General features: G+C 37.8%; 1 protein-coding gene across 1 annotated transcript; it reads left to right on the top strand.

Moving 5' to 3' along the window:
- Positions 1-7,995: 7,995 nt before the first annotated feature.
- Positions 7,996-9,412, top strand: LOC110721364. The gene is made up of 2 exons (XM_021900501.1): positions 7,996-8,245; positions 9,174-9,412. Exons 1-2 carry the CDS (start codon positions 7,996-7,998, stop codon positions 9,410-9,412), a joined length of 489 nt encoding a protein of 162 aa, XP_021756193.1.
- The last annotated feature ends 16,300 nt before the right edge of the window (positions 9,413-25,712 follow it).

Here is a 25,712-nt window from a genome sequence, read left to right as displayed (position 1 = left end):
AATTTTGGCTTTGGGGAGATTTTTGGTAGAGGTATCTTTTTTTCTTCTCTCTCTTTTTTATTTTTGGTGTGTTTAGATTAGTTTTTATTGCTTTCTAGTGTAGATTTTATTGCTTTTAGAAAAAAGAAAAAAAATTGAAAAAGAAAAAAAATACAAAAATACTTTCCAATGAATTATAAATCATGCTTCCCTATGCCTCCATACATATTTAAATTTTTGAAATTGTTTTGATTCTTGGTATATGATGATGAATATTGTGGGTAGATTAGCCATGATTTGATGTTTGACTACTTTGATGCCTTGATATGAGTCAACTTTGTCCAACTGTTTGTAGATTTGGTGCTTGACTAGTTGATTTGGTAAGGAATGTGTGTTAGTTTCTGGTATGTCAATGAAGTTGTGTATTGATTTTTAACTTTGAGTAATGTTTGAATGGCTCATTATTATGCACATTGAGGAAGACGAAGGCATTTGTTTTTTAAGGTGGCCTTCAGATTATTTTAGATACGTTTGTTCCCTTCTTGCTACCCATGTTTATGCCTAAACCTTTCTATTGTTTATTAGCCACATTACAAGCCTAATTTTGCCCCATTGGTTACTAGTCCCAAGCTTGGCTTGGGGGAGCTAATAGTGAGTGAGGTGAGGGAGTTTGTAGTGTGCTCTATCATTGCACAATGTGGGTGGGTTTTGAGAAGTTGTTTTGTTCTTGATTGTGGTTTATTTTTGGTGAGTTTGAAAGTTGAAAATTCTTGAAAAAATAAAGTGTGAAAAAATAAAAGAGAAGAAGTTCAAGATAAAAAAAAAGAAGAGAAAAAATGTGAACTTCAAAAGAAAAAAAAAAGAAGAGAAAAAGGAAAAAGTTTGTCAAAGCTCAAGTGTTCTAATTGAAGGTTTCTTAAAAGAAAAGAAAGAAAGAAAAAAAGTTTCAAAGAAAATTTCAAGGTGAAAAAAAAAAGTAATTCAAAATTTGTTTGTTTACTCAAGTTCTACATTATCATATTTGTATGAGTGAAGTTGTAAGTGTTGGAAACTTTGTGATATGATTGGATTGGTTGTTTGGTGAATTTTGGTGGAGTTGAGTTGTGTTGGAGATGATTTAGTTATTATTTATTTTTAACCTGCGTTTTATTTGTTAGGATTTGGCTCCCTTAAGCATGGCTTTATTCCCCACATTTTTCCCAATTTTTATTCCTACCTTTCACCTTGGCCATACATTACAAGCTTTTAAGACCTTCCGATCTTTGTGCATAGAGTTTATGAATGTGAAACTAGTTGTTTATCAATGCGAAGAATAATTTGACATATTCCGAGTCGACTATTTAGGTTGAGTGCTTGTCATTTTAAACACACGAGTGTTGCGAGTTTGGGACGACATTGTTCACATTAAAGAGGTTGGATGAAGAGCGATCAGATACATTTTATATCCGCCACAAATATGAGTGAAGAGTGTGTGAGCATTAGGCATGAATTCCATATACACTTGTGGTTTGCTTTGTTTGACGATATTGATAGGGTAGATTAGTAGTCGGATGGATTTAATTGGTTGATTTTGATACATATTTGTTGGATTTGCCTTGAGTCGTTTCTACTTGGTTTTAAATGATTTTTAGGGTGAAGTATGTTTTATTTGTTCATTGATGAGATCTTTGCTTAGGGACAAGCAAAGGTTTGACTTGGGGGAGTTTGATATGTCTATTTTATATAGTGATTTACCCCCGTTCCTTGGTCATATTTAGGAGTATTTTTGGCTCTACGAAACTATTTTTATTACTAATATGCGTTTTCTAGAGTTTTCGTAGCTTTGGTATTATTTTATAGGAAATTGCAGATTTGGAGCATTTCCCGGGATTATTTGAGCCACTACGAGCATTGGATATGGAGCGCATTCATATGACCATCTTTCGAAGCCCAAGACCGCGTTAGAGTGATCAAACCGGTGATTAAGGGCTCGACGAAGAAGAAATAACCGTGGCATTGGACCGGAATTATAAAGCTTTAAAGAGGAAGTTCAAGCTTGGCCCAAGTGAAGAGCCCTAGTAAAGAGTCTAATTGGTGCCCGGTGGTCTCGCCTGACCGGGCAACAGAAAGAGTATGCTGAGACTCGGAGGCTCACCCGACTGGGCGAGATTGAAGACTTCGAAGACCCGGAGGCGCGCCCAGCCGTGCAGTCAGGCGCCCTGTCGGGCGCATGTTTCTTCAATTGTTTAGAGGATGATTTTACTTTATTTTAATCTAGGATTTCTTTGTTAGAGTATAAGTATTCTTTTGCAAAACGAAATTAGGACGTCATTCATCAATTAATTTCTAGATTTTGGAGTTTAAGTTTTCCTAGCAATTTGCTCTCTTAAAATACTTTGGTTTATGCAATTCCTAATTTTCGCTTATTTTGGTAACAATTTTCTTCCCTTCTATTTCTAGTAATTTTATTGCTTTGATTAATTATGTATTGTTTAATTATTTTGCTTAGTTTTGATTTAATTATGAGTGCGTAGTTTATTTCTAGGGTTCTTGGGGATCCGTTAATAATATGGAGGGATGATTATTATTGTTGATTATTAATGTTTTAGATTAATTTCCTAATGATTGATTTATGCTATGCAATTAGATTAGGCCTAGTTTAACTGTATGAGTTATGCAATATTGATTCGAGATTCGACAGATGAGAATTGATGTTTGGCTTAGTTTCAATAGGCAGGTTAATTTATAAATGGTTAAGTCAAGATTCGAGAGATGTGATTTACTACCGCTAGATTAATTCTGTGATTGTAATACGTAACGAAAGCCCTTTATAATCCGGTTAATTTATTACATTGATAATTGATTGTTGTTCTTCATCCCAAAGTATTATTTATTGGTGAACCTATACCCTAGGCTTTGGTTTATTGATATTCTTATAATTTTTAATCGCGTTAGTTTAATTATTTCCTTTAGTTTAATTCATAAAAAATCATAATTGGTTACTTAATAATTTTGAGTATATTAAATTATTAGGAATAAAAGAACGTTATTTCCCTATGGATTCGACCCTACTTCTCCCTATCTGCATTAGTTAGAGGATTTAGGAATTACTTTTGATTAGGTGATACGACTTTATCCTGTCGGACTTGCTTGATTCTTCTTTGCTTTCACATACTCTAACTTGAGTATCACCCCCACAAGATCTGTTTAACTATGTCACTACATTTGTAGTTTCTGACAATATACATAGACACTTTTGAAAAATAATTTAGAGAACATGAGGATCAACTTATCCCCACAATGGATCAGATAAACTCTTACGGATTAATTTTCAACAACCATCTTCTTGACACATGTCATCCCTACTTATGAACCTTGCTTCATACAGATAGTACATCACACTTTTGCTTCGCAACTTACTCGACACATAGCACTACCCTTCATCGTGTAAAAATCAAACACTGATAGGGCACATCTAGTCATCGTAGTTCATTCAATCATTGTCCTTAGATCCTACTGGGACAGGTACTTGAGAATCTTTCTCACTTAACCTTCCTCCCTGCATTACTCAAAGCTCAAACAATAGTTGAGTAATTCTCTCTTGACAAATAGAATGACTGATGAATTTCCCAACAGAACAATTTCATGTCAAGAATAATTTGTTAACTCATTTAACTTGCAAAATATTAGCTCATTTGAATCAAACATCAAAGGATAAAACACAGAATTAACTCTGGCTTAATCATGATAAACATAGTTTACCAAAATACTTTCCCTACATTAATGCGTACCTTTATCGGTTCATTGGCTTACTACCCAAAATCATACTGCTTATCTCATTATGTTTATTCGCTTTGAGACAAACAAAACATTTTTATCTCAACAAACAACATGCATGTGAAGTTAACTACATATGATCATTCTAGCATATGAACACTATCAATGCAAACCATAGTAACATCACACATGCATCAAGAGGTTCAATACACATGCCAAGACAAACTTAATGTAACCCGTTTGGGTACTTACATTTGACCCCCACTCACCAACATATCGCAAAGGAAATAACAACATGAGGAAAAATACCTCATATTCTAAGTTGTCACCTGTGCATGCATTTTAGATACACACCCTTGATTTACAATCAATTATGCTAGGAAGTTTAAGCAACCTTACTGCAAAACAGACAAGCTTAGAACAAAGCAGGTGGATATAAAAGTGGGTCAGCACCAAACTTAAGGAATAAATCCTGATATCAAATACAACATCTTACCTTCAACCTCTTTCCCAACAAACACCTTTCAACTTCCCTTGAAAGTCACTTTCAACTGTTGGATACATTATAGTAAGGAAAAACATACTATTCTCAAGCATATATAACACCAAAAGGCGAGCGTTTTCACATTTAACATGCTTCTTTCCATAACTAGTTAATCAAGGTCTATTCATTTGGTTTAGGATTTTTCATCCACCACTACTTGAATGCATACCACACAACAGTCCATCTACACCTTTTAATCAAGAAAGTAAAACCAAGACGGTACACAACTAGTTCAAGCTTTAATAAAAAAACTCCTTAGATGATACACTCAGAAGAAAGCTTAGGAAGTAAGAACAAATTCTATGAACGAGCAAGACTAACATGTCACGTCATAGGAAAACATATACTTGAGACACTTCACAAGATAAAACATATCAAGGTCATACATATAAAATATAGCAGATATTCAGCATACACATCACCCACTGTACCACAAGCCTTCATGCTTTACGTGAAAAACATATAGAAAACAATTCTTCACAATGGAAAACCCCCCACATTACGTATACCACATGAAAATAATCATGACTCAGGTAACAAAATTAGGGAGTGACATCCAATCTCTTGGGTGAACTACTTATTAAAACAAATAAGCAGCTGAAACATATCTGCAACCCCCACATTACAAATATTCAAGAACATTCATAAATATTGAAGACACATGGAAACTTAATTCCTATTCTTACCGCATGTGGAGCTTACACACCTTAAATCTTGTACAACCTTTCTGGCTTTTGCCAAGTCAAACCTTTTACATCTGCTAATAAGCACGGAAATAAAACCGGTCTCGTCTGGACCATCAACAAGAAAAGTAAAAGCTACAACTCTAGCAATTATACACATTTCAAGTTCATGAGCAAAGCGAATTAAGATCACAAGAATTAATATCAATAATTTTAAATCCCCTTTTTAAACTAAAAAGGGCACTTACAAGCATATCACATACTCCGTGCTTAACAAACATTGTCCATGATTAGGATTATAACAATAAAAACACTATCATAAGGTAGAACACATAACATCCCTAATCTACTCGGACAAATCACATATAAAGTCCATAACATATATAAATTATCAATGGACAAAACATACATTAGCAGAAATAAAACTTACAACTCAATAAGTCAGCTAGCAATTAGCCACACCCAACCCCCACATTATATGGCAATACTTCATAATAATAAACTATGCATACAAGGGCACATAATAATAAACATATATATTGGCACTGTTTGGGGGAAAGCTGAAAGCTGAAGCTGAGTTGAATTAGCTAATTTTGACTAGCTGATTTTATTAACTGATTTGACTAACTTATTGTATTAGTTGATTGTATAAAAGTGTTTGGTAAATAGCTGATTACTTAAAGCTGTTTGAGTATTTAAAATGACCAATAAGGACATTGGCATATTTAACTTTGAATGATTAGTTATTTCATAAAATAAAAAAAAAAATCAGATATTTTTTTTTAAAAAAGCATGAATAATAATTTTTCTTTTTAAAAAAATCAGATGTATTGGTCTGAGTAAGAAGGATTTCAAAAATTTTGGTTAAGATGAAAAGTATTTGGAGGAGATAAGAATTTCTAAAATTTGGATTAAAACAGATACTTTACCATAAAAAATAAAAAAAAAAAAAAAAAAAAAAAAAAAAAAAAAAAAAAACAATCATCAAAACAAAGAAAATTAAGGAAAAAATTGCTTCAAAAAAAAAAAAAAGTTAAGGAAAGAAATTGAGAAAACTAACGAGTATGTGGAGCGGCAGTGGGAAGAAGTGAGAAATGGATTAATTGATTGGTTGTATGTCATAGGATTTGGTCATAAACAAGAGGGCAAATTTGTAATTTAAACCCACCCAACCAAATAAGCTCTTTGCAAACGCTGCTCATACCAACATTTTGTAAAAAAGTTTATTGAGGTTAATACGCTCTTCCAATAAGCTTACCACCAAACACTAGTATTAGCTTATTTGACTAGTCAATTTGCTAAAGTTAGTCAAATAAACTAATTTATCCCCAATGAGTTGTTTACCAAACATGGCCGTTATGTAGAGTTAGGAAGGGCAAACTAAATTGAGGAGATATTTATCTTATCCGTGCAAACACTAGTCGACGACGAGCAAGATCAGACTACCAAACTAGCCACATCAAACACTCGGCACCAACTACAATCAATCATGTAGTTTGAATAGCTCATGTTTGGGTCCAATTTACTCCAATTGGGACGACCCACAAATGATTTAATCAAGCCTCAAAGGTTCAACTCTCTAACAAGTATGCCAAGTCAGTCAAAAGTGGCCCAGTCAACATGGTAACCCCATATGACTCAAGAGCCCATTAAAGCCATTAGAACAAGGTATAAAAGCCTTGAATTCTCTCTCTTTCCATCTATCCACATTAAGCCTCAAGCAATTAATACTCTTACATAGGTTATTCTCTCTAGAAATATACTGTACTAACTATTGCATCGGAGGGGCCTTCCTCGGCACAACCCCCGAGAACAGTTTATGTGTGTTAGCTATGCAGGAAATCCTTATCCCAGTCATCACTCGGGTTGAGTCCAGTCTTCAGCCCATTGTTCAGGTCCGGCCGAAGGACCTATCGTTTGTACCCGAAATAATTTGGCACTGTCTGTGGGGAAGACAATAAAAAAACAAGCCAAAAATCTAATCGCTTAGCAACATGACTAAGAGTGCAAAGAAGACTAATCCTTCTTCTTACGCTACGAATAAGTGTCCTTCTGCTTCTTCGTCTTTAGAAACTTGCCTCATCCGAGAAAGCCTCACCTGAAAGACCATGTCACAACACCGGCCAGCCGTCGATCTCTCGTCGACCAAGCCACTCTAATGCTAGGAGTCCAACTTCTAGCCGCCACTCTCAATCTCATCCGAAGGGGACACCCCAGACGGGTCCCACATCGAAAGAGGTGGCAAAATCCCTCACAGTCTTCATGGACTTCATGAAGGCCTAAGCAAACCAGCAAGTCCCACCTTCTATCTCCTCTGTGCATGCTGACATGATCGAGCAGCTGAGAAATCGAAGAAGGAGGATAAGTCAAGAGGATGGAGGACGAGCTCCATCTCATAAAGAACTTGGGGAGCATTGGGAAGAGGGCACTTGGAGGACTGAGCGAGAAAGAAAAAGGAACCCCCAGTTCTTCGAGGAATCGAAACCCGAAGCTTCAAAAGTAGTAACACCGCGTCCATGCGACCTAAAACTGTTCGCCGAAACGTTCACTAACGTATCGGCTTGAGGGAGGTGAGCATTCACATCCGCCTAACATACCCTCATGGAAGTGAACCCTATCCTTCATAGTCCCAGCCGAGGACAAAAACCACTTCCACCTCCCAGAGAGGGGGGAAGCGAGGTCCCAACGGCTAGGACCAAAGGGAAAGTAGTAATGACACCCTTTAGGTCTCCATTTGTCTCATGGATCCTGGAGGAGAAAGTGCCAATTGTAAGGATCCCAACACACATTGCCTATGATGGGACTTTAGATCCGAAGGAACATATAGCCTCTTACGAGGGGCATATGTACCTGAACCCCCTATCCGAAGCAACCTGGTGCAAATACTTTCTTACAACTCTAAAGAGAGTCGCGCAAGCTTGGATCACCAAGGGGGTAGAGGGGGGGTCAATCACCAGATAGGAAGACTTCTCCCACAAATTCAAAAGCAAATTCTCTACGGCAAACCGCCGAGAAAAAACCAATACTGAGCTAATGAGCCTACAGCAGGGAGACGAAGAAAGTCTCCGTGATTACCTTACCCGGTTCAGCAACGAGTCATCTAGAATCACAAATCTGGACCAAGGGCTGGCTGTGTTCGCATTGCGGAACGGGCTGCAAGTTGGGAAATTTCTCGACTTCATGGTCATGCATACCCCGCAGGCCTTGGAGGAAGCCCTCGATGCCTCGAATAGATACATCCAAGCCGAGGAATGGAACAAGGCCAAGTCCCAACCTGGGACTGGTAAGACCAAAGGACATCAGTCCGAAGGCCAAGGCCAGAGGAAAGGGAAGGAGAAAGCCTCATAACCTTCTTCAACGCCTTAGTCAAAGAAAGAGAAAACCCCATTCTTGGGGAAGTATGAATCCTACACTTCTCTCACTCTTTCACGTGCTAAAATTTATAGCATAACGAAGAACAATGAGAAGTGGAAAAAGCCGAGGGCGCCACCATCGTGGCACCAAAGCTAAAACAAGGACATGTGGTGTGAATTCCATGACGCTTATGGACACAACACGGAAGAGTGTATCTAGTTAAAGGATCAGATTAAAGATCTGGTCTGAAGGGTATACATGAAGAAATACCTCGCGGACCGTCGCAAGGAAAAGAAAGCTGAGCAAGACACTCGGCTACAACTTGATTATAACTGGAAGAAAGAAAGCGGGACAAAGAAAATCCTGACATTCTTGTCATCTCCGGGATCAACTATGCCTCACCAAGTCAACTATGCCTCAGTTCGAGGTCCCAAATCTTCGGTTCCGAACATCACGTTCACAGCCAAAGACTGCCGGGGAGTAGCGTACCCCCATGATCCGCTGGTCATCATCACGTATTGCCAACCACAACGTCTGGCGAACCCTCGTTGATTGCGGCAGTGCGGCAAACATCCTATTTCGGGATGCCTATGACCGCCTCAAGCTTTAGGCCAAGGACCTGAGTCTAGTGCCCTACCCAGTCATTGGATTCAACAGGTCCTCGGCCTACCCTGATGGGAAAATTACTTTTCCCATCACAATCGGCAAAGACCAAGCAGCAAGAAACATCATGGCTGAATTTTTTGTCATTGATGTCCCATCAGTCTATAATGTAATCATGGGGAGACCCATGATCCATTAGGTCCAAGGAGTCGTCTCCACATATCATCAGTTGATGATATACGTTTTGGATGAAGGCTCCTTCGAAAGGATCCAAGGGAGCCAAGAGGTTACCCGTAAATGCAACTACAACTCCGTCAAGCCCTCAAAGAATTACCATGAGGACGAAGGCGACGATGAAAAAGAAAAAGAAAAGGACCAAAACACTAAGAAGCAGAAAGGCTTAAGTGCTTCGGCCCAAGGGACCCCACCCAAAGAAAAAGCAGTGGGGGGAAAGGCTAGATCATCTTCTAAAGCAGCAAACTCAGAAAGCTAGCCGAAGTCCGGGAAACCTGCTGACATTGTCACTAGGCCGGACAATGAAGAGTTCAGTTCCAAAGCAATAGAGCTGGACCACTAGACTGAATCAATCGAGTTGATCGAAGGAGACCCCGAAAAACTTGTAAGCATCGGGCTCGGACTTGATTTGAGTATTTGAGTCGAGCTTATCCAACTCCTTCGGGACAACCGAGATGTGTTCGCTTTCTCAGCCGCTGACATGCCTAGAATCGATCCGAACCTCATCTCCCACAAGCTGAACGTCGACCCCAGTTGTCGGCCCATCAAGCAAAAGAAGCGAAATTACTCCGCCAATAAAAACCGTGACATCACTGCCGAAGTTAAAAGGCTTCTAGATGCAGGCTTCATCGAACCCTGCATGTATCCGAAATGGTTGGCTAATGTGGTGATGGTCCAGAAGGCCAATGGTACCTGGAGAATGTGCGTTGACTTCACGGATCTAAATAGAGTCTGCCCGAAGGGCTTCTATCCGTTGCCGAGGATCGATCAGCTAGTCGACTCGACAAGTGGCCATGCTCTGCTTAGTTTCATGGACGCATTCTTAGGGTATCATCAGATCTTCATGCACCTCGATAATAAAGCAAAAAAGACATTTGTTACGAACGTCGGGGTGTTCAATTACAAAATGATGCCCTTCGGACTGAAAAATGCCGGGAAAACGTATCAAAGGCTGGTTGATCAAGTCTTTGTCGAGTAAAAAGGCCGAAACATGGAAGTCTATGTTGATGATTCAATCGTCAAAAGCAAAAAGGACACGGACCATGTGGTGGACTTGGCTGAGACGTTCGCCACCTTAAGAAAACACCAAATGAAGCTAAATCCGAAGAAGTGTGTCTTCGGTATGAAGTTAGGCAAAATCCTGGGTTTCATGGTCAGTAAAAAGGGGATTCATGCCAATCCCGCCACAGTTCAAGCAGCGCTTGATCTTCCCGAGCCGAAGACAAAAAGGGATGTTCAGCGGCTGATTGGGAGAATGGCAGCCTTGTCCAGGTTCATCTCTAGAGCTTCGGTAAGGGGCTGCCCTTCTTTAAGGCTCTAAAGCTGCCCTAAACAAAAGAGCTCATTTGGGAAGATGAACAAAAAGAGGCCTTCAAGTAGCTCTGAGAGCATCTGGCTCAACTCTCAACGTTGGCACGTCCAGCCGAAGGAGAAACTCTGTACTTATACGTGGCAGTCAGTTCAGCCACTGTGAGTGCAGTTCTGCTAAAGGAAGAAGATAAAGTCCCGAAGCCGATCTAGTTCGTTAGCCACTCTGACGGATGTCGAGACCCGCTACTCCCTACTCAAAAAAGTTGCATATGTAGTAGTGGTAGCTGCTCAGAAGTTGCGATCCTACTTCGATTGTCATCAGATAGTGGTCTTAACTGATCAGCCCGTGGAAATAGTTCTCGGCAAAGTGGAAAAATCTGGCAGGTTGACAAAGTGTGCCTTTGAGCTCACCGAGTTCAGCATAAGTTACCAGCCGAGGACAGCCATCAAGGCACAAGCTCTAGCGAACTTCCTGGCCGAATGCTCATATCAAGAGACATTAGATGAAGAAAAGAAAACCTAGATCGTGTTTATGGATGGATCCTCCACTTTAAATGGTTTGGGGGCTGGGGTAGTACTTACCTCACCTGAGGGCAAGTCCTTCGAATATGCACTTAAATTTGCATTCCGAGCTTCAAACAACAAAGCAGAGTATGAGGCAGCAATTGCTGGCCCAGAATTGTGCATATCATTGGAAGCCGAACATGTCTTCCTGATAACAAATTCTCAGCTTGTCGCAAATCAGATTTGAGGCGAGTATGAGGCAAACGAGCCCTCGATGATTGCTTACCTCGCAAAAATCAAAACGATAATTGCGAAGCTGGGAACTTTTGAAGTCGAGCTGATCCCAAGGGGTTAGAACGCCCAAGCCGATGCACTCTCTTAACTTGCAAGTTTAACTCTAACCGAGATGAACCGATCTATTTATGTGGAGGTGCAGTAAGAAAGAAGTGTTGATGGAGCACCTAAAACCTGCACCATCACACCGGAGCCGACCTGGATGGACCCCATCCTAGCTTACAAGCTTCGAGAAAAAATCTTGAAGACAGAAACTTAGCCTCCAAGCTAGAGAGAATCAGCTCCAAATTCATCACCTTCAGGGGAGAGCTATTGAAAAAGTCATTCTCAGCCCCACTACCGAAATGTGTGGGACAAACAGATGCTAACTATATCCTTCGGGAGATTCACCTTGGCATTTATGAAAACCATATTGGGGGAAGAACCTTGGCCCATAAGGCACTAAGGTCAGGGTATTACTGGGCCAATTATGATCCTAGATGCAAAAGAGTTGGTGAAAAAATGCGAAAAATGCCAAAAGTTCGCACCAGTTATTCATCAGCCAGTAGGGGGTCTTCAGCCAATCATGAATCCCTTTCCTTTCGCCCAATGGGGACTGGATATCTTGGGGCCGTTCCCTGATGCACCGTACCAAAAAAAGGTGGTTGATAGTCGGCATTGACTACTTCAGCAAATGGATCAAGGTCGAGGCAACCTCGAAAATCACCGAGCAAACTATCAGGAAGTTCCCCTGGCAAAATATCATGATTCGCTTCGGAATCCCAGCCCGAAGGTGTTTGTCTTTGATAATGGAAGGCAATTTGATAATTTTTCGCTGAGGCGATATACTGATTAGTCGGCATCAAACTGGCTTATTCTGCGGTCTGTCACTCGTAGAGCAACGGCCAGGCCGAAGCAGCAAACAAGCATATTCTCAATGCGCTTAAAAAGAGAATGGAGGATCAAAAGTCCAAGGGGATAGAGGAACTCCCTGGTACCCTCTGGTCCCTTCGGACAACTGGAAAAGTGGCTACGGGACATTCACCTTTTGAGTTGGTGTATGAATCCGAGGTTGTGCTTTCAGTGGAAATAGGCATTGAAAGTCTACGGGTGCATAGCTTTTCAACCGAGGAAAATGAGAAACTTTTAAGAGAATCCCTTGATTTTCTAGATGAAGTCAGAGATTCGGCTCGAGATATAATGACAACTTACAAATAGAGAATCAGCAATTTCTACAACCAAAGAGTCAATGCAAGACCACTTAAAATTGGGGACTTGATTCTTTGAAATGTCGCAGCAGTTCAGAAAGCCGAATTCATAGGAAACTCTCGGCCACTTGGGAGGGTCCCTACGAAATCTACAATGAGCTCCAGCCTGGAACCTACTGACATCGCCAGTTGGATGGAACCGAGCTGAAAAACCACTGAATCACTGATATACTGAAAAAATTTCATGTGTAACCTCTTCGGGGAAAAGCTGTGTAACACCCCAAAATCTCCCTCTATGGAAATACTAGTATATTACGTATAATTATACCGTAGAGATAGACTTGCCGTGTGATTATGCAAGGCTACTCAAACTACTAATTAAAACCACAACTTCGCAGCGGAAACTGAACTATTCCTTTGTTAATACTTAATAAAAATAGTAACCATTGTCATGAGTACTCAAAAACAGAAACAAAGACCAACATTCCTAAACTAGGTGAAGAATATCCCGGGACTCCCAAATGCTCATTTATTGACTCCACCTAAAAATAGTTAACACTGCTTATCATTAAGGTAAACAGGGCGAACCAAAACAAATAGGAAATACGGATTAGGAAAATTTTCTAAGTACGATAAGTGCAAGATAGGTAAATTCAACTTATTTGCAAACATGCTTTTAAAACCAATTCCAATAATTAATTCAATAATTCCAAAACTCATGATTCAAAACCATTTCTCAAACTTCTCAAAATAATTCCAATAACTCAATAATTCAATAATAGTGATTATTAAAAATAAATTCCTCTTTTCAAAAACTCAATTCCTCTCCTAAGTATGCACACCTCCAAGCTAGTATCTTTATATTGAAAGGCTATCCTTGAGGAAAGACTAGGTCATACAAAGTCCATAGTCTTAAATGAATCTGCATAGTGGGATTAATATAATCATACTTATAAAGCTTTTTAATAAATAAATTCAATAATTCCTCAAATTTCCAATTTTTTTAATAAATCAACTCAAACTCCTTTTCATTTACTTCAACATACTTTCAAAATTAAACCTTTTAAAACATGATAAATAATTCCATTATTTAAAACATGACATTAAAATCAGTCCTTCAAATTATTTATTAAAACCATTCCTTTAAACAAACTTTATTTCATAAATCATAATTCAAATCAATCTAATTAAAATCACACAAACATGCTTATTCATTCAATCAATTTCAAAGGTATCTAGCCACCTAAACGTACCTTGATCCTCACTTAGAAAACACACAAAAAGGAACCTCAAGAATTCTAGTCAAAAACACCCTACAATTAAATATAACCTTAATCAATATAAGGTCAACAAATAATCACAAAAATTAAAATAAAAACCCCCAATTATATGTACATAAACCTTATAAAATTCTTTTTCATAAACTTGTATAATAAAATGATTTTATTTAATTAAAAACACTCATAATAATTTTTATAAAACTCCCATAATAATAATAATAGAATTAATTAGGAGAAGGGAAGAAGAAATAGAAAACCAAGGAAGGAGAAGGAGGCTTCGGCAAGGGCAACAACACGCCGGCAGGTGGCTGCTACCGATGGTCGGCGTCGGGGCTGGCCAGAGGAAGGTGGCAGCCGGCGGTGGAGGTGGTCGTTGGCGTATGAAAGAAAGAAAAGAGAGAAGAGAATAAGAGAGAATTTATGGAGAAAGAAGAGAGCTTTGGTGTGAGTTTTTAGCTATGATTCAAGGGGTATTTATAGTCTAGCTCATGTAAGAATTAAGGTAAGAAAATTTAGGAAGGATTATGGCAAATTTGGTTTAAGGAATTACTTGGAAAAGTGAGCTAAAGAATTAAGGAAAGTTTAGTTTTATGGTGATTAAGGAATTAAGAATCATGTTAAGGGGGCGTTTGGTTCGGATAATGGAAACGGAGTGGAAAGGAAACAAATAATAGGGGGGAAAGGAATCACTTATTCATGTAACCACTCTTGAAGCCACTTTCACTTTTCCATTTAGGATTGAGAGATAACTCATGTAAATATTTTATGAGCACCGTATCTTCCTCAAAGGTCCAAAAACGCTTATTCTTACCTCTTCCTCGATTGCTTCCTTCTTCTCCCATCATATACAACTTTAAGGAGAAATTTTACATATATCAAGACAATGAGTGCAAGAGTATAGGTATCATATGGTGTACTAGAAAAAAGTAAGTAAATTAAACATATCACTAAAGAACCAATGCCGTAATTGCACTAGAAAAAAGTAAGTAAATTAAACATATCACTAAAAAAGTAAGTAAATTAAACATATCACTAAAAAAGTAAGTAAATCAAGTTACAGGATTCTAACAGTTTGGTCTTAGCACTAAAGAGTATTCTAACATGAGGTGATGCAGCAGCAACATCTTGTAATTTGAACCTACTACACCGAGGATCTTGACTGCTAAACTCTTCTACCTCTTGCCCTCCACCCATTAAACATATCTTGTGCTAGTGTGTTTCTAAAATTGGTCCACTGATCTGAAGTTGCAACACTTGTAATATATTCAGGTTCATCATCAGAATCACAATCGGAATCTTCACTCAACTCTTCTTCCTCTATATCATCAGTAGGCATGACTCTTCTAATTAAGTTATGTAGTAAACAACAAGCCATCACGATACGACCTTGGGTGCGTATAGGAAAAAAACGAGGGACTCCTAAGTATGCTCCATCTCCCTTTAAGTAAACCAAAACACCTCTCTACCACATTTCTTTCCCTAGCATGTTTCATATTAAAATATTCCTCGGCACTTTCAGGTTGTTTATCTGTCCACTCTTTAAGGTGATATCATTGCCCCCTATATGGAGCGAGAAATCCGTCGCAATAGTGTAGCCCGCATCAACTAAATAATAATTACCTTCACAAAAATCAAAATAAGATAATCACTTGATACCTTACTAACAACTATAATTATACTCACAAAAAACAAAAGACCTATTCCATTTACCTCGAGGTACCCTAAGACCATTTGGCCTAGAGAGAGCATTACGAAGGACACGTACATCATGGGCTGATCCTTCCCACCCCGGAAGCACATAAATAAATTCCATATTAGGTGCACACGCACCTAAAACATTCAATTGTGCCTTTCCTTGTTCGATATTTTCCCCTTTCTTGTGAAGTCACTCTTACGTTAATATAGGTACCATCTAGCGCTCCTAGACAACTCTACATTATAAAAGACAAAGATATGACTCATTTACATACATTACATGAAAATCTAACAGAAAAAAGAACATGAATGGAATTATACCTTGAAAGGTTGCCACCTTTCATCTTCACATTCATCAGATATCGCTATAGGCTTGTGCAATAAGTGTTCATGCAACTTCAAAATAGCCCTTAGACATAGGTTGAATTGCCGACTCACTGTTTCCCCACTTCTTAAAAAGAGATTTCCAATTGACCTATTCTTTTGATGATGAGCCAATGTGTACAAAAACATTGCAACTATCTCTTGAAGAGTCATATTTCTTGTTCCACTTAAACCTCCTATATCTCTAAGCATCTCACAAATAATATTAAAAGTACGTCTATTGACACGAAGCTCACTTTTACAGCTTACATCACTCTGTCTTATTAAGTGACTCAAAAAATAACGAGCGTAACAATTTCCTATTCCTTTTCCTTTCATTGATTTGAGCCCCTCTAATTGTAACAACGCTCATCAAATACCAAATCCAAAACAGCATAAAAACTACAATAATCATTGTAATAACCAATTGAACTTGTTTTGCTCTTCTTTTTTTCCCAATACGAGCCATTTCAAGAACCTTAAAAATACATTCAATAGAAATAGATAAGATTCTAGTGCTACAACAAAATCATGCAGCTTAAAAATTTTCAGATTATGCAGCCTTATATCTAACATTCAACATAAATAGATAAGATGCTTCTCAATTAAAGCCTTGAGAAAAAAAAATACTGAGATACAAGATAGTCAGGTAGTTATCTAACATCAATCACAAGCCCTTGAAATCTCATGCTAGCCAAAAGATTGAAAGAATCTCTTGGAGCTCTGAACACTGCAAAGGTGTAAGCAGAGTTTGAGCAGCTGATAAAACTGTGCCAACAATATCCATTTTTTTTTTGTGAAATAAGATGTGTAGTGCTATACTGTCGTAATTTCAATATCCAATTAGAAATGGCAAAAGGAGATAAATTAGATCAATTTGACATGCTGGACAAAAGATGACTGAATTAAATAATAGTTGCAACTTGCAAGCTCTGCTAAAATCCACTCAAACAAAATAATGCAAGATCAAATTTTCAGTGGTTATAATTTCATCTAGAGGAAAACCATATCTGAGGAACAATGATCTCGGAAAATAATCAATCAATTCACAGCAATTTCAGGAACAATAATCTCAACAAATTATCAATCGATTCACAGCAATTTAAGGAACAATAATTTCCGCAGATTATGAATAAATTCACTACTATATGTACAATTAAAACAACAATATGTTCTAGAAAAATTAGGGTAAAAAACTCTAGAAATTAACACCATAAATCGAAAATAGCAATCAATAAATAGATGAAACATTCAAATGAAAATATAGATAAAAACTCAAATAATATTGCAATCAATCATGTATTTCGAGATAGAAAAATCAAAATATACAATCAATCAAATAGAAAGATTTATAAATTCAACAACAATTCAAAATCTAGGGTTTTGAGATAACATAGCTAACTTGAGCGAAATCTAGAGCTTCGATAATTTGGGAACGAAATCTGCATACATTGAGCGAAATCCAGGGTTTTGACATTTCTTTAAGAGAAGAGAGAGAAGAGGTTGTTGTGTGTTTTTGGGGTTAGAGGAGAGAAACGTTAATTATTTCTCCAGTTTTTTTACCAGAAACAAAGTAGTGGAATGGGTTTCCACTAAGAAACGTGATTTCTTACTTTACTCCTCAACCAAACAGATTCTAACGGAAACGGTATCTGATTCCGTTTCCAAGCCTACAAAAATCTCGTACCAAACACCCCCTAAGTGTGTTGTCATGAAAAATAATACTACCTCCGTTAACTTTTAGTTGCAACTTTGGGGTATTATTTGTGAGTTATAAAATATTCCAAACTTGCAACTAAACGTTAGCGGAGGTAGTATGTTAAATGGCTTTGCTTAGGGAATAATCAAGAATGGTTTAAGGCAAATAAATAAGATGATTAAATCTTTAAGAGATGGGAAATAAGAATTAGGGAAATAATTAAGAATTAAGGAAGATAATTAAAATACAAAGCTACCAAAATAAATTGCCCAAAAATCACCCAAGATGGCCGAAATTTTTGAGCTTTCCTAAGCTCTAATTTTTCGGCCCTCTTGTTTAGACTTTAGGAATTGTTTTGTTAGATTTTTAGGATTAAAAATGATTGTGTAAATAATATATTTCGTATAAAATAATTAATTAGGAAAATACCAATTATTCACTAATTAATTTCACTAAGAAAATCAGATTTTCTTTACCAAGAAAATCCGAAAATTCCTAGTTGATTAATTAGGAAATTTGGCTCTTTTAATTAAATAATAAAGTATATATTTGCTTAATTAAAATATCTGAAATATATAAATATAATCCGGTTTTTAAGATAAAATTAATAGATAATAAATCTTATCCAAAATCCAAAAATAATAATTAAGTTTTAAAATGCTTTTGGCACCAAAATTCAAATATCATTTTGGCTCCAAAATTCAAATAGTAAACTAAATTACTAAAATACCCTTTTTTGAAAATATTAATTAATTAATTAGTTAGAAAATACGTTTCAAAAATACGGGGTATTACAGTCTACCCCCCTTAAAAGAAGTTTCGTCCCGAAACTTAGCCAAAAGAGATACGAAAATCATTTCAAATTATTTTAAGTTATTGGTTCATGCACATCCTAACCCGACTCAAGACTGCAACTAACTCAAGAAAGACTCAAAAACACTAAAAAATGACTCGAAACGCAAACGCGCGAAACTCTATCGCCTCTACCCTCCTTAAAAGGAGTTACGCCCCCGTAACTCGACCACTAACCTTAGTCAAACAGTTCTGGATAACGTTTCCTCATATCAGCCTTAGCTTCCCATGTAGCCTCCTCAGTTTTATGGTTCGACCATAACACTTTAACAATTCTCACATCCTTGTTCCTTGTGCTTCTCACTTTAGTATCCAAATCTTCACTGGTCTTTCCTCATAGGTCAAATTCTCATCCATCTCAATGATTTCAGGTTATAACACGTATCACATCGAGTGCATACTTTCGAATTTGACTCACGTGGAACACATTGTGAACCCTTTCCAGCTCATTGGGCAAATCTAACTTATATGCCACTTTTCCCACTTTCTGAATGATTTCATATGGCCCATGTATTTTGGGCTTAACTTCCCTTTCTTCCCGAACCTCATTACCCCTTTCATGGGTGAAATCATCAACAACACTTTTTCTCCCACTTCATATTCTTAACGCTTCTTTTTAAATTAGCATAACTTTTTTGTCGATCTTCGGATGCCTTTATTTTCTCTTAGATTGACTTCACATGTTCATTATATCCTCAATCATCTCAGGCCGAAGAACCATTGTTTCACTTATATCATTCCAACAAACTGGGTTTCTACACTTACAACCATACAAAGCTTCAAACGGTGTCATTCTAATGCTTACATGTTAACTATTGTTGTAGGAAAACTTGATCAAATCCAAGTGATTTTCCCAATCCATCACAAATGCTCTCAACATATCTTCTAATGTCTGAATTTTTCTCTCAGTCTAACCATCTGTCGAAAAGTTAGACAGGAATCTTTACTTTCTATCCAAAATGATATCCGTGGGTACCCCATGGTACTTCACCACAAACTTCACATAAGCTTTTCCTAACTGATCCATAGTTCAAGTACTTCTTATGGGTATAAACGCCGATGACTTCGTCAACTGGTACACTATTACCCAAATAGTGTCATTCCCCGCCGTTGTCTTAGGCAATGCTCCAACAAAATCCATAGAAATCGAATCCCACTTTCAGCTTGGCACTTCCAAGGATTGGACCTTTCCTTGAGGCCTACGATGCTTAATCTTCACTTTATGACATGTCAAACACTTGGCCACAAATTCAGCTACATCTCTCTTCATATTGGGCCACCAAAACGTTTTCCTCATATCCTTATACAACTTATCACCTCCAGGATGCATTGAATAAGGAGAATTATGGGGTTCTTCCATCAATCTTTGCTTCAAATCTCCACGACTTTGTGGCACACACCATCTTCCTTTGAAACAAATACTTCATTCATCAGCAATGGTGAAATCCAACACTTGACCTTCATCGATCTTTTTCTTTAATTCCTTCAACTTCTCATCATGTAGTTTACTCTCCCTGATTTTATCATAAATGGATGGTTGAATCACCAATGCATTCAACATCCTAGTCACTTCTCCATGTTCCATCACCTCCAAATTCATTTTCTGAAACTCCATATACACATAACTAATCTGGCACTACCATTACATTCATCGAATTTTTTGATTTCCTACTCAAAAAATCTGCCACAACATTAGCTTTTCCTTCACTGTATTGAATGTCCAATTCATAATCACTAAGAAATTCCATTCATCTGCTTTGTCTTCCATTCAAACTCTTGTGATCCATGAAAATCCTACAAGTCACCCCATACAAATAATGCCTCCAAATCTTCAAAGCAAACACTATTGCAGCCAACTCCAAATCATGGGTTGGGTAATTCACCTCATGTGTTTTCAACTGCCTTGAAGCATACGCAATCACTCTTCGATTCTGCATTAAAACACAACCCAATCCAAACTTCAATGCATCACTATACACCTCATATAGATCACTTCCATCAGGCAAGGCCAGCACAGGTTCTATGGTTAACCTTTCTTTCAAGGTTTAAAACGCCTCTTCACACTCTTGGGTCCATGAAAACTTATGCTCCTTTTTCAACAAGCTTGTCATGGGCTTTGAAATCCTTGAAAAATCCTTCACAAACCTTCTGTAATAGTCTGCTAAGCCTAAGAAACCTCTCACATCCGATACATACTTTGGGATTGGCTATTCATTGACAGCTTGAACCTTGCTTAGATCAACTAAAACTCCTTCCTTGGTGTAGACACCTGTTGTGTGTCCCCAAAAACCAAACCCATTGATGAGTACCTTTCACGTCTTTGATTATCAAGTTAGGTGAAGAGTTGAAGAGTCTCGTGAATTTTCCTTTAGCCTTAACCATTTCTAACCTTTTCTAAAAATGTTGTTAGCCAAAATAATTTATTTCGTGCCTTTAAACCTAAAATCATTCATTTTGTGTCCTTAAAATCATTCATTTCGTGTCCTCTTTATAAAAACGTCCAAACCAGTTTATTTTGGTCCATAATCCTAGTCCAATTATTGTGTAGTTGGATGGGGTTTGAAAAGAGCTTTCCAACGATATATTATAAGCCCAAATCCGACTTAGAATAAGTTATGGCCAAACTACTAAACTGGGCCCAAATAGAGCCTTACCAGCTACACCAATGACCGTGTGGAGGGTCCATTAACCTTTAACATCATTCCTAAATCCCTTAGGATTTATTATTAGCTTCTAGAATCTTCTAGAAGGTTCTAATTTATCCTTCTTTTGAAAAGATAAAGACTAAGAATTTTACTTTGGATAAAACACTTGTTTTTAATAGATTTAATTCTGATAAAACAAGGATAAGTACGTATATTCGACTAACCCAATTTGATTGGAAGTCGGATTCCGTACGAATCTTATCTTCTGAAAGCATCGCGAAGCGATGGATTCATCGCTCAGTGATGGATCCATCGTCGCGCGATGAAAGACGTTTTACTTAGAGTCGAATTCTAGACTCTTTTTCTGATCTTTTCCCTCGGTTTTTCCTATAAATAGGGGTGTTTTCCTCCGTTTTCATTCACCAACAATCACCATCTAATCCTCTCTAAGCTATAGCTCTCTACCTCTTTCTTAGCCTTAGCCTAAACACATCACACCATACGACCTTTGCGAGACTTGAATATTCCAAGCCCTTCTCGAAGTTGTCTTCGACCTCGACGTGAAAGGTTGATATTTCTGAGGGTTTGGTCCCTAATCTTTATTTTAATTCTTACTTGATTTGTTGATTTGGTTGATTTATATCTTTCTTGAAGTTTACTAACGTGTGTATGGTTTTGATAGATAGAGATACGAGGCATCAAGTGAGTAGCTCTATTATCTTTATTCCTTGCTTTTGATATAGACATCATGATTAGAATATTTATTTTAATTCTTAGTATCATGTTAGGATGTCTTTATGATTTCTAGTATCATGTTAGGATGCTTAATTAATATTTCTAATATTATTATGATTTCTAGTACCATGTTAGGGTGTTATTTTAATATTTCTAATACCATGTAGCTTTCTAGTATCATGTTTAGGCTAAACCTTTGATTCTTTTTATTATTTAGTGACATGCTAGGGTTTGTTACTAATCCGTTTAGTATCATGTCTAGGATCTTGCTAATATTATTTTGGAGATACTGCTATTTATGATGATGATGATGATGATTTGTTGTGTCAATAATTATTAGGTTGCTTGATTATTCAATATTTATTGTTATGGCTTGATCACGCCTTTCTTGCAGGTTTAAAGGGAATTAATACTTAAATCACACCTAATAAGATAATTAATAATTTTATTGTAGGCTAATATAATTTTAATTCAAGTGATAACCAATAATAGATTTATTTGTGCATTAATAATCAACCAACGTAGATTAAGCAAGTTTAGGATTAACTTGTTGTATGTATGTTGATCGGAAAGCGCACATGAATATAATAAGAATTAAGTAGAGGCCGATTTAGGGCGGGTTCAATCTCTTTTAGGTTGGATTCGTACCATCATCCCCGAATATCCAGTCATGGTTCCAGACCACTATCGAGTTAGTGATCTCCGCGATCACAAGTTCCTAAAACTTGTTGGCGACTCTTTTGCTCTAGCTTTTTTCACTTTGGACGCCACCATGCTTAAGTGCATGATCACAGTGACGCTCAAAGTTAAGTGTTGAAATATTCCCTACAGTTTTTTAGCTACTCTACTGGGGAGGATTTCTAATTTTGATTTCTAAAATTTAATTTGGCAATTAACTTTATAATGAGTGGATGAGAGTTGAAAAATTCTAGATATTCATTGTGCGTAATTCTGATTAACTTTGTGGCATAAGCATAAAAAGGTCCGCATTGTAAAGACCATCTGTAATGCGTCAAAAACATAGGAATTTTACATGTAGGAAAATTTGGAAATATCTTTCACAACTAGAATCGAAAAAAATACTACGAAAAATCGGAAAATTCCGAGAACACAGAAAGCTGCCACGAAGTGTAGGAACTGTCGCGACGCGATGGGGTTATCGCTGCGCGATGGACCCTGTTTTCTCACGCCAAGTTCTTCCAACATAGAGCCAAAAATCTGCCTTCTTGTTTTGACCGATTCTAGTACTGTTTTGCAGATTCTACTTCCTCATTAAGTTTTTTTCCTTCTTTTCTGAACCCATATGTATTCTACATATGGTCTTAGCCCTTGGGAATTCACGCTCCATCTACTCAATCGAACGCTTCGTGCAACGACGGGTACATCCGAGTTTGTGAATTCACCAAACCATGGAAGCAAGTCTAACTTCACTACTAGAAAAAAACCAATATAATCAACGACGAAAAAAATCCCTCGGAAAACCCTGAAATTCCGTCGGAACAGGTCGTCGTAAACCCATGTGTAGGAAAAACGACCGTTTAGGACGGAATTTCCGTCAGAGCAGTGTTTTCCGACGGAACATTTTCGTTGGAAGAGCTATTCCGGCCACCGGAAAGTCCGTCGGAAAATTCTGACGGAATACAAATCCGCCGGAATATTCCGCCGGAATTTACGTCGGAATCTGCTAAAAAAAATAAAAAAAAAAAACACGCCCCTGCCACCTCCGGCAAGGCGTATCACCACCTCGTAACATCAACCACCACCACCACCACCCTCACCCTAAACAACAAACCACCATCACCCTCACCCTAAACAACAAACCAGATCCACCACCCTCCCAACCCAGACCACACCCCCCCACCACCCCAACCCAACCCAGACCACACACCCCACCACCCCAACCCAACCCAGACCACACTCTGCACCACCCCAACCCAACCCCAGACTACACCCCCCACAACCCCAACCCAACCTAGAAATTGAAACATCCAAAAATCGAAAAACAGCGAAACATCCAAAAATCGAAAAAAATAAACAAAAAAATTGAAATCAAACCAAATAAATAAATAAACAATTATCTTACGAAATTAATAAAATAACATTACAATTATATCAAAAAAAAATTATAATCAGAATTTGTTTTTAAAAAAAAAAAACCTAGATCTACAGTTGTGGGTTGTTGTCGTTGCGGCTGCCTGCCGGTGTTGTTGTGTCGTTGCGGCTGCCTGCTGGTGTTGTTGTTGTCGTTGAGGTGGTTGTTGTTGTCGCTGCGGGCGGTGGTGTGGTTGTTGTGTTGACGTTGAGGTGGTCAGAAAAGGGGGACGAAGAGGAAGAAGAGGCGAGAAGGAGATGAGAAGGGAAAGAACTAGAAGAGAGGAGAGAGAAAGAGAAGAAGAGAGGAGAGAGAACAAGGAGAGGCGGTGAGAGAGAAGATGAGAGGAAAGAGAAATTAAAATGGGTTGGGGAAGGGTCCGTGTATTTAGGGTTTCTAATTTTTTTTTTTTTTTTTTTTATAATTAGATTTATAATTAGATTCCGACAGAATATTCCGTCGGAAATTTAATGTTCCGACAGAATATTGCGTAGGAAATTTCTTACGGATATTATTTCCGTAGGAAGGTTGATGTTCCGACGGATTTTTTTTCCGTTGGAAGTTTATTGTCCCGACGGAACATTCCGTTGGAAAACCTATATTTTCCCTACGGATTTAACTTCCGTCGGAACTTTCCTACAGAGTAGAAAATTCGTCGAAATTTATGATTTTTCCGACGGAAATACATATCCGTCGGAAACTTTCCGTCGGAAATCGACCTATTTCTAGTAGTGCTTGTGGGGTCCCATCCATACGCGCCAACCCTTTCAAAGGTAAGGCTTCCGCGCGATGCATCTGCACTCATAACCATGGACCCTATTTAACTACCATAATCCTTGAAATTTAGAGAACTAGAGCCGTGGTTAGGTTGCAAACTCATTGCATCATGTTGTGACTATTTGACTACTTGTGCATACCTTATTTGTGGTTAAACTAACCGGTCATGTTGACTTGTTTCTGTAAATAAAGTCTTAACAAACTAATTAATGACTAAAAAGGACTTTGATTAATTAATTTGAACTTATAAATATGTCTAAAATCGAGTCATAGCTCTTTCTTTTTTATCTTGAGTCAACTCGGATTTTTCATTCCCGTATCCTGCACAAGAGTCAACTTGTTTTGGTCATATCCGGAGTTCTAAAAAGAGTTACGTGTTGTACAACCTATGATTGTGTAGCCCAGAGTTTTATCTTTCATTTGGCGTTGGTTTCGTCCCAATCAGAGTCATAGATCAAAATTTATGACTGAAATACTACAGCCTGTCCAGTTAAGGAGTTTTTTTTAGCGTCCAACCTTTTTTATTTCTTTTCGTGTCAAGTCTAATTTCCATAATTAACCGGTTCAATGAATAAACAAGGTCTTTTTTGGTCTTATATGAGTCTAACCACATGTTTAGTCACATGGTTATTACACGAGTCTTAAACATATCACTTTCACTCACGAGTCTTCACACACTTTGTACATACTTTTTTCACACCATGACCATGTCTTAGGTCCATACATGAGTCGTCCTTTCCGTCATTTGAGTTGAGGGTCCATCTTATTCCCACAAAATTTCCATATCCTTCCACATTCACATATACCTTCCTACATATCTTCCTACATGATTTCCCCATACATATCATTCACCCCATACACTATGATCTTTCCCCATCTACACATGTTGAATTGGACCAAGTCAAGTAATTGACAATGAGTGACCATGGTTTCCCTTTCCACAGCATTTGGTCAAGAACAACACATTCGTTCAAGTACTACTCTTCGATAGACCAATTCGACACATGAAAAAGTTCAGAACAATTGCCGGCTAAGAAGAAGTTGACCAACTTAAGCTGACCATCAATGGACTCGCCGAAATTAATCCTGTCGGAAATTTCCGACAGAATTTAAACCCTTTCCGAC

The sequence above is a fragment of the Chenopodium quinoa genome, unplaced genomic scaffold (assembly GCF_001683475.1).
Source record: "Chenopodium quinoa cultivar QQ74 unplaced genomic scaffold, ASM168347v1, whole genome shotgun sequence".
Classification (NCBI taxonomy): Eukaryota; Viridiplantae; Streptophyta; class Magnoliopsida; order Caryophyllales; family Amaranthaceae; genus Chenopodium; species Chenopodium quinoa.
The sequence above is the reverse complement of the archived record's forward strand: the minus strand, read 5'-3'. Positions and strand labels throughout refer to the sequence as shown.

Bases quoted from the DNA above. Each gene is read 5' to 3' on its own strand.
- LOC110721364 (XM_021900501.1), top strand. From the start codon at position 7,996: ATGAGCCTACAGCAGGGAGACGAAGAAAGTCTCCGTGATTACCTTACC. The intron at 8,246-9,173 runs GTAAGACCAAAG...TTTTGGATGAAG, and splicing joins CAAGTCCCAACCTGGGACTG to GCTCCTTCGAAAGGATCCAA.